General features: G+C 54.2%; 1 protein-coding gene across 2 annotated transcripts in view; it reads right to left on the bottom strand.

Moving 5' to 3' along the window:
• Npr1 (natriuretic peptide receptor 1) overlaps positions 1 to 5,793 on the bottom strand; it is a 15,269-nt gene extending 9,476 nt beyond the window's left edge. The window contains exons 1-8 of one of the 2 annotated variants that reach the window (XM_005411439.1): positions 5,706 to 5,793; positions 4,494 to 5,280; positions 3,727 to 3,923; positions 2,650 to 2,763; positions 2,191 to 2,326; positions 1,779 to 1,870; positions 1,102 to 1,237; positions 806 to 890 (exon numbers count right to left, since the gene is read on the bottom strand). In XM_005411439.1, coding sequence (XP_005411496.1) covers positions 806 to 890; positions 1,102 to 1,237; positions 1,779 to 1,870; positions 2,191 to 2,326; positions 2,650 to 2,763; positions 3,727 to 3,923; positions 4,494 to 5,223 — 1,490 coding nt within the window. In that variant the 5' untranslated portion in view covers positions 5,224 to 5,280; positions 5,706 to 5,793. Of the gene's footprint in view, positions 1 to 805; positions 891 to 1,101; positions 1,238 to 1,778; positions 1,871 to 2,190; positions 2,327 to 2,649; positions 2,764 to 3,726; positions 3,924 to 4,493; positions 5,479 to 5,705 lie in introns of those variants that run through there. The other variant, XM_013508350.1, reaches the window with a different exon arrangement.
• Positions 5,794 to 9,930: the final 4,137 nt, after the last annotated feature.

The following is a 9,930-nucleotide window of genomic DNA, read 5'->3' as shown; positions in this document are numbered from 1 at the left end:
TCCCTTCCCTTCCCTTCCCTTCCCTTCCCTTCCCTTCCCTTCTCTCCCCTCCCCTCCTCTCCCTTCCCTTCCCCTTTCCTCCCTTTTGAAGTACTCAGAGATTGAGCCCAGGGATGCTCTACCACTGAGCTACAGCGCCAGCCTTTTTATCTTGACATGAGGTCTCACTAAACTGCCCAGGTTGGTCTCAAACTTGTGACCCTCTTGCCTTTATGCACCATTATGCTCAGCTCTGTTTCATTCCTATTATAGGGATAAAATGACACACTGCGTGGGACAGGCGTGGTGGTGCATGCTTGTAATCCCAGCACTTGGGAAACTAAGGCCAGGAGGATCACTGAGAGTTCGAGGCCAGGCTAGGCTACATAGTGAGGCCAGCCTGAACTGCATAGTGAGACCCTCAAAATAAAAAATTTTTTGAGACAGAGTCTAAATGCCTAAATTTCCCAGGTTGGGCTTGAATTTGCAATCTTTCTACCTCAGCCTCGCAGAGTGCTGGGACTACAGGCTGCACCCTCCTGCCTGGCAGGCCTAAGGTCTGAACTACTGCCTCCCACCTGGCCTGCAGGAGCACAGGGAAAACCAGGGCTGGACCAGAAGCCACTCTACTCTGCTATCACCCCCAACTTCTCCGCTCCTTCTAGCATCTCCCCAACATCCCAGGCCATGCCCATTCTCATCCCCTCTCCTCTCATCCCACACCCTCTTCCTGTTCCCTCTCTGTACCCTAAGGCTTTTCCCCTCCTCCTGCCGGGTCCCTGCAACCTCCAAGTGGCCCCAGCCTGTCTCCTGTGCCACAGCTCACCTGTACACAAAGAAGGAGATAATCAGAATGCTGAGCATCGAGAGGCTTCCCACCACTGCTAGCACCTCCAGGGTGGAAAAGTAGCCTGCAGGAGAGTCCAAGTTGCAGCAAGGAGGACATGAGTGAGCAGGAGAGAGAAGGTCTAATAGTCAATCAGTAAACTGAGATGACAGATTGACAGATGAAGGGCAGAAAAAATAGGGGGAGGCGTGGTCTCCACAAAAGCCTCAAGAGGGAACAGATCTCCCCCTGAACTCCCCCTTGGGGAGGCGCAGCATCTTGGGTTGGGAAATCACCTTGGCTGCAGGCTGGGTCCTCATTGTCAAAGCCACATTTAGGGACATCAGGAGGAGGGTACCCCAGGGGCCAGTATAATTCACGCCCTGACTCGGCCACCAGCTTCTGAGAAGTCCCGTTGTAGTTCAGCGCAACCTATGGGAGAGCGGGAGTGGGGGTGGGCGGGGCCCGGCTGCGGGGGTGGTGCTGCCTCCCACCTCATCTTTGCTGCCAGCGCCTGTGTCTGGGTGGCCAGGTATTGTCCGCTCCTGTGACTGCACGCAGGCCTCACACCCACGCCCACGGGTCTCAGTCACTTTCTACAGCCTGCGCCGTGAATGCTGCCTGGGAGGCCTTCACTGGAGGAGCTGACGCATGCTGCCTTTGGCCTCAGTCCCTTCCTGTCCCCACTGCATGCGCAGAGCTGAGCAGACACAGTCCCCTGGCCCTGAGTTGCCCTGATTCTGCTGGGAGGGGGCCTGCCTACCCTACCCCTCCTCAGACTCGGTTCCCCAAGGGTGATGCCTATCATTCTGGTTGTGCTCCCAGACTGGGTCTATTGCATGCAGGGCTCTTGTGGGTACACTGGCATGGTAGGGTGGCCACAGAACCGGCGCATGCCTTGGCAGGGCTGCGAGGGATCCTAGGGAGGGGAGATAATCTGAGCTGGCACTATCTCCTGCGTGCATGAACGCACCCTGAAGGCCCCAGTGTCAGGATCCATATTCCAGAGGGCGTAGTCAGTCTCCCGGTCTCCATTGCTGTCTATTTTCAGGTATCCTGTCACACCTGTGGGCACGGAGGACAGAGGCTGTGTTCTGAGAGAGTGGAAGTTCAGGGAGGCCCACTTCATCGCTCTGTCCCTGGTCTGCAAACACATGCATGTGCAGAACGGCAGTGAAAGGCCGCAGGAAACACCGCGGTTAGGGCGCAGGATGATCTGATGGAATTTGGGGACGGGAGCAGGGCTGGAGGATGCTGTGGAGGTCCCTCGGAGAAGGTGGGAAGACAGCAGTGTGGGTGAAGGGCTACCACATGGCTGACAGCCTCCTGCTGGGGCACCCAGGATTCATTGCCCCCATGAGAGCCCGCTGCCTTCAGGCCCTGACCTGGGAAGCTTCGGTTCCACATCCTCTGAGTGATGTCTTCTCCATTGGTGACAGTTCCCCCATGTGCCAGAGTCTCTGTCACCGCCTGGACATAGAGCAGAAGGCCATCGTGGAAGGATGCTGGGATGATGTTCTCCTGTGGGGGCAAGTGGAGCTCAGGGAGGGCATGAAGGAAGGGCCCTGAGTGGGGTCACCTCAGGGAGGACACGGCGGGGGGAAGGCACAGAAGCTGACACCCACACCAGAGAGCGGGGGCTGCATTACCGCTGGTCTCCACCAGCCTGCCAGGCAGATCAGGCGGGACCCATCATCCCAGGGTCACTGGCTGAACCTGCCACTGTCCCCTCAATCATCGGGACAGCTACAGGAGCAATGGGAAAGGGAGACCCCAAATAGCTGAGAGGACGGGCTGGAGACCAGCAGAGGGCTACACCGAAGGGTCCCAGGGCCCCCTCCTACCAGGCCGTCCTCCATGGTGAAGTTGAACTGCTCATAGGCCAAGCGTTTCAACTGCTTTAGGAATGCGAAATACTCAGGGTTATCCGGTTCTTTATACGTAATGATCTTGACAGCCTGAAGAAGGGATCGGTGAAGAGCTGACTCCAATGCTCCAGTACCCTGGGGACCCACCTCCAGGGCCTGCCTTTCCCCTAAGTCAAGGTCCAACTGGACCCCATGTTCAGCATGAGGGGTGCCTGCTCTCAAGCAAGGGGTTCAAGTCCTGTCCAGTCTGAGATTTAATGTCCTCCCACTTCAAGCCTATGCCTCATTTTTTAGCCTCCTGGCTCTGAACCCTCCCCCGCTTCACTGCTTAACTCCCTATGAACATCAAGAGCCTCTTTACAGCCAGGCATGTTTTTGTACTCTGGGAGGCTGAAGCAGGAGGATCTCAAACTCAAGCCCAGTCTGGGAAATTCAGCAACTTAGTGAGACCCTGTCTCAAAAAAAAAAAAAAAAAAAAAAAAAGCCATTCATGGTGGTATTCACGGGTAGGCCCAGCACTCAGGAGGCTGAGGCAGGAAGGGTCTGGCAAGTTTGAGGCCAGTGTGAGCTACATAGTGAGTTCAAGACCGGCCTGAACTACATGGTGAGACCCTGTCTTTTTAAAAAAAAAAAACGCCAAATAAAGCTGGGTGGCGCACGCCCGTAATCCCAGCACTCAGGAGGCTGAGGCAGGAGGATTGTTTCGAGTTTGAGGTCACCTGGGCTACAAAGTGAGCTCAAGGCCAGCCTGAACTGCACAGCAAGACCCTGTCTCAAAAAGACAAAAACAAAACAAAAACAAATTAAATAAGCAAGCAAGGGATGGGTATGAGCCAAATTAAACCTCTCCTTTAAAAAAAGGGGGTGGTGTTTTGGGGATGTAGCTCAGTATGAAAGCTCTGGGTTCAATCTCCAGTACCAAAAAAATATAAAATAAAATAAAATAAAGGAACCTTTTTTCTGGAATCCTTTCAGACACTCGGGGCACAGTGCACAGAGAAAATTTTCCCCCCAACTGAGTCTCACAACCCGGGCTCCAAGCCGGGCACTCACCTGAAAGGCCCGGCGGGCACTGATATCCCGCCCATCCCCTCTCTCCCAGGGCCTGGGATCAGGGGCCTGCGCCCCTCGCAGGCTGTGCCCAAAGACGTCCAGGTGGAAGAAAACGTAGTCTTCCCCCCTGAGGCCCGTGTCCAGGGCCAGAAGCATTAGGGTCCTGAAGGCATCCGGGGAGCTGCAGATGTAGACGACTGGAGGAGAGGGAGAGTCAGAGCGCAGGATGGGGACGCCGCGCCGCGGGATAGAAGGTCGGAACTGCTGGTGGTTAAGCGGCTCGGCCTCGGTTGACACGAGAAAGGTGGGCAGGAGGAGGAGGTGTGGAAGGGGAAGACGCACAGCTGGGGAGAGGGAGTGGAATGTGGCGCCGGTGGGGTCGGGGACGCGGAGGGAGGAAAGGGCCAGCTGGAGAGGGAAGGGGAGAAGGGTGTGGGAGCAAAGGGAGGAAAGGCTGCGAGCGCAGAAGGCGGAAGGGATGAGAAACCCGGGAGAAAAGGGAACGAGAACACAGCGAAGCACAAACTAGGTGCCAGAAGCGCGCAGGCACTTTCTGTCTGGTTAACTCTGGACGGCTGGGAGTCGGGGAAGTAGGATGCCAGCAGAGGAGTGGCGAGGGAGGGGAGAGAAATGGAAGCTCTGGGGTTGGAAGGGCCGGGGAGACCGGGAGGTCGAGACAGGAATGGCGCAGACCCGCCCAGTCGAGCAGGCAGAGGAAAGCCCGCGCGCAGGCAAGGCGCGGGGGACAGCAGGCGCCTGCCTCTCACCTCGAGCTTTGCGCTGCACGGTCCGCAGCAGCCTGGCGTAGTGGTTGTGGTCGCCCTCGGCGAACTCCACGTGGTCCACCGTGATGTTGAGGAGGTCGCGGATGCGCATGTACAGCCCCTCCACCACGAAGAAGCAGGGCTGGTCGTCGTCGGGCCGGTAGGCATAGGCCATGAGGGCCCGGCGCTCCCAGCCCAGCCGTCGGTGCAGCGCCGCCACGAAGTCGCCGAGCTTGGCGTGGCTGGGCCCGGTGCGCGTGGTCAGCGCGTACTCGTCCTTGACGCCGAAGCCCAGCGCCGGGGCGCCCGCGGTCAGCAGCGGCACGCGCCAGTGCGCGGTGAAGCGACCCACGGGGGCAGCCGCGTACACGCAGCCGGGGCCCAGGAACAGCGCCGGGGCGTGCTCCCACTTGAGGTCCACGGCGGCCAGGGGCGCGGCGGTGTCGGAGCAGGCGCCCTGTGCGTTCTCGCTGCTGCCCAGCGCCGTGCGCACCGTCCAGCCCGGCAGCAGGTCGCGCCGCGCCTCCACGCTGGCGAGCGCCAGGGCCACGGCTGGCCCCACGCGCGCCCACGACCACGGGTACGAGGTGTTGGCCAGCGGCAACACCACGGCGACCGTCAGGTTGCCTGCCTCGGCGCCCTGGAGCAGCAGCAGAGGCGGCAGGAGTAGCGGCAGGAGTAGCAGCAGGGCTTGGGGCGCTCGGGCGCCGGCGGGGCGCGGGGGCCGGGGCATGGCTCAGCGGGCCGGCGCGCCCTCCATGGTCGCGGGTGTCCGGCTCGGCGGCGCGACCTGCGCAGGAGCGGAGTGCGTGGGGCGGAGCGCGGGAGGCTGGCGCGCCGCGATGGGCGCACCGGGCAGGTGGGGGTGCGGCGGGGTTCGGCGGGGACCCCGGGGCGAGCGAGCGGAGAGAGCGAAGCGAGCGCGTGTTCGTGGGCGCGCGCAGGGGCGGCCGGCCGGCTCAAGTCCCCGGCTGTCCGAGGGGGGGCCCTGCGGGGACCAGAGCCAGGCTGCGAAACCTCCCTCCCGGCCGCTTCCCCTCCCAGTGCCGGGTCTTTAACTCCTTGCCCGCCGCCCAGCCGCGCGCTCACGGGTGGTCCCTCCGCGCGGCTCGGCAGCCCGACGGTTCCGCTCTGGGGCAGCTCCCCGCGCGGGGCGCCCTCGCCGAAGCGGGAGGAGGCCGGGCCGTGACGCTCCGCCCGGCCCTCCTCGCCTACCTGCCTCCCTCGGGGGACAGCGAGAGGCGCTGGTTTGGGATCTCGGCTGGGAGAGGTGCGAGTGCGTGGACGCGCGTGTCCGGGGTGGGGCGGAGGGTGGCGGGGCCCTGGGAAAGGCGTTGGAGCCGAAGGCAAACGAACCAGAGTCCGGGTCACCCAGCCCATCGGTGATCTCCCTCCCTCTTTCTCCAGACCGTGAGGATTCGCGGAGCAAAGGGACCAGGTGGGAGGTGGGGTTAACTCCTTAGGCCCCGCACGATTGTGGGAGCGTGGGGGCAGCGAGTGGGTGGCCGTCGGTCCGTGCGCGCGTGCAGGTGTAACCTCACGGCCGCTCCCAGAATGTGTGCGTGGGCTCTGTGGTGGCCGTGGGAGATGGCGCGGGAAATGACCCCTGGACGTGCACACTGGGGAGAGGGTTCCAAGCCCCTGATGGCTGAGACCCTGGTCCTCAGCGCTGTAGAGTCGGTCTGCCCTCTAAGGGTCAGCGGGTGTCATTGACCGCGTTGCTCTGCGAAGCTCTCCAACCTTTTGCGCCTAAGCGGGTCGTAAGATCCGAAAATTGATAAGCAGATACCGCGAGACAAGCTTGCACCCGCTGGATTCCGAGGGCATAAAGACGAATGGATACAGTCCCTGCTTACGAGGACAAATAGCCATAATGCAGTATGCTGTAAGCGCCGTTGGGGAGACGTGGATAGATTGTTGAGGGTCCCAGGTAAGGGGATACTAATTCTGCCTGGATTGAAACCAGGAATCTCCAAAGAGAATTCAACAACAGTGGAAGAAAAAAACCAAAAAGAAAAGCAAAAGTAGAAGGATGAGAAAGATATTTTGGGTGGTGGGGGCAGCGCTCAGAATATTGAAATAAAATCCTATATATGGAATTTTAGTAGACCTTTGACTATTTTTATTATCTAGGGCTTGTAGCCCAGGGGCCAGTTTTAGATGGCAGACATGTTTTGTTTGGCTTGTGTTCTCTCTATAATATTTTATTTAATTATCTGTACTTAAAATCAATACATGGGCCGGGGATAGTGGCCCATACTTGTAATCTCAAGGCTCTGGAAGGCTGAAGCAGGAGGATCACAAGTTTGAGGCCAGCCTAGGCAACTTAGTGACTTAGTGAGACCCTATCTCAAAGTAAAAATACAAAGGGGCTGGAAATATAACTCAGTGTGAAAGCCCTGGGTTCAATCCCCAGAACAGAAAAAAAATAAAGATTCTGCAGATGATACATAAATTTTTTTTTGGGGGGGGGCTCTTTTTGAGATAGGGTCTTGCTATGCAGTTCAGGCTGGCTTTGAGCTCACTTTGTAGCCCAGGCTGGTCTCGAACTTGCAATAATCCTCCTGCCTCAGCCTCCCAAGTGCTGAGATTACAGGCATGTGCCACAATGCCTGGGTCGAGAATGATAATTTTAATTGATTGAGTTTGAGGTGCTTTTAGAGGGCCAGAGATATAGCTCAGTGGCATAAATGCCTGCCTGGCAAGCGCAAGGTCCTGAGTTCAATTCCTTGTACCAAAATAAATAAATAAATAGAAGGAATTATAGATACTCCAGTAGAGGTGTCTGATAGGTTTCTAGATTAGTAGAGCTGATTGGACAGAAGAAATGATTGGACTAAAAATAAAGTTTAGCAATTGAGCTCCTCTCAAGAATAGATTAACTCTTGAGCCACAGACCACTAAAAATAATGGATTTCTCTTTTCTCAGTGCTAGGGATGGAATCCAGGGCTTTGTGTATGTGTAACTACCGGTGAGCCATATCCTCAGCCCAGATTGAAAAAAAATTATTTATTTACTTACTGTACTGGAGATTGAACCTAGGGAGGCCTGACCCATATCCTCAGGCCTTTCTAAAATTTTATTTCAAAGCCAGGTGTGGTGGCACATGCCTGTAATCCCAGCACTTGGGAGCCTGAGGCAGGAGGATTGCCACTAGTTGGAGGCCAGACTGGGCTCTGTAGTGAGTTTGAGGTCAGGCTGCACTACACAGTGGCACATAGTTAGCCTTGAACTTGAGGCAGTCTTCCTGCCTCAGCCTCCAGATGGTGGGATTACAGGCATGTGTCACCGCACCAGGTAAAACAGGTGAAACTCTTGAAGTTATAGGCAAAGACTTTCTGAATAAAAAGCAATGAATGGAATAATCAAATTAAAAACCTGCACAGCAAAAAAAAACAGCCGAGTGAAGAGACAATGCATGGAATGGGAGAAGAATTTGGCTGCTATTCCTCAGACAGGACACTAATATTGAAAATATATAAAGAACTGAAAAAAAGCTGGGCATGGTGGTGCACTCATGTAATCCCAGCACTCGGGAGGCTGAGGCAGGAGGATCATTGTGAGTTCGAGACCAGCCTGGGCTACAAAGTGAGTTCAAGGCTAACCTGAACTGCACAGTGAGACCCTGTCTCAAAGAGACAAAAACCAAAACCAAAAAAAAAAAAAGAGAGAGAGAACAGAAAAAATTAAATCCCCAAAGTAAAAGGCCCGATCAAAACATAGACAAGTGAAATGAATAGACACTTCACGGCAGAAGAATACAAATGGCCAATGAATACATGAAGAAATGCTTAATATTGCTGGTCATTAGAAAAACGTAAATTAAAAATAACACTGAGATTCCATCTTACTCCAGAAAGAATGGCTGTCATCAAGAAATCAAATAATAAAAAATTCTGGTGAGGCTTTGGTGGGGGGAAGGAACTCTTCTACATTGCTGATGGGAATGTAAACTAATACTATTGCTACGTAAATCAGTTCTGGAGATTTTTCAAAAAGTTTAAACTAGACATTCCATTTCACTGAGACAGTTCCCTTCCAGGTATCTTCCTCTGAAAGTGTTAACGATGTCACAGTATCACATTACAGCGATACCTGCATACCCATGCTTATAGCAGTGTGAATAGTTATAGCTAAATTCTGGAAGCAGCCTATGTGTCCATCAATAGCAGAATGGATAAGGAAAATGTGTTAACACACAACGGAGCTGGGTGTGATGGCAGGGGTAGGGATGTAGCTCAGTGCTAGAGCACTTGCCTATCGTGTGCAAAGCCCCAATTTGTTTATTTATTTTTTAATTTTTTGGTGCTGGGTGTCGAACTCACGACCTCATGCTTGCTGTCAGGCAGGTGCTGTGCCACTGAGCTATATCCCTGGCCCCAAAGCCTTGATTTCTAGCCCCAAGTAAGCTAAAAATAAATAAATAAATAAATAAATAAATAAATAAATAAATAAATAAAAATTTAAAAATTTTTAAGAAGTCGAAGAGCTGATCAGGTAGTGAAGAATTCACCTGGGAACAGTCAAGGACAGGAAACACAGGGGGGAGTTTACCCTGAGGTCATTTGCTGATGCACAAGTTGTGGCAGAAATAGTTGGGTTAGTGAGACAAAAATTGAAGTCCAGTGTCCCCCAAGGTAGGAACCCCAACAGACCACCTTCCTGGTTTGGATTAGGTTCTCCACAGGTGGGGTGCTGCACACTGCTATCTATAATCCCAGGCTGAGGGAGGTGGATCCTTGCAACACCAAGGCCAGCCTGAACTGCACAGCTAGCCCCTGTCTCAAAAAAAAAAAACAAGCCACCACCACCACCACCACCACCAACAACAACAACAAACCAAAAAACAAAAAAGGGGGCCGGGAGAAGGATAAACCAGGCATACACAGAAAATCTAGTCCCCAGATACTTAAAAACAAAAGTTAAGGCCCAATCGGTATGTTTAACAACGGATTAGACTGGACTGAGGAGCCGGTAGTGAACTGGAAGTAAGGGTGGAAGAAACCACCTGGACCAGAACATGGGTGAAAAGGGACGAAAAGGGAGGGTGAGGGAAACAGAGCACTGGGAGAAAGTGTGACATTTTTATTTGGAATCCAAAAATAATTAAAACTGGTATTTGAAGAGATAATGGCAGAGAAATTTTAAAATTTAGGTGACAGATATGGATTCAAGAGGTCCAACTGTCAGGTCTGGTGGTTGGACTCTATAGTCTTACCACGGCTCAGGCTGAGGCAGGAGGGTCCACAGTTTGAGACCAGCTTGGATTTCACAGGGACACCCTGTCTCAAAAAAAAAAAAAAAAAAAAAAAAAAAGGGACAGATTGGCTTTTTTTTTTTTTTTAAAGACGAGGTCTTATTGTGTATTTCAGGATGGACTTGAACTCACCATGAAGCCCAGGCTGACCTTGAACTCATGGCAATCTTCCTGCCTTAGCC

The sequence above is a fragment of the Chinchilla lanigera genome, unplaced genomic scaffold (genome assembly GCF_000276665.1).
Source record: "Chinchilla lanigera isolate Chin_1 unplaced genomic scaffold, ChiLan1.0 scaffold00144, whole genome shotgun sequence".
Taxonomy (NCBI): Eukaryota; Metazoa; Chordata; class Mammalia; order Rodentia; family Chinchillidae; genus Chinchilla; species Chinchilla lanigera.
This window is presented reverse-complemented; position numbering and strand designations above follow the sequence as displayed.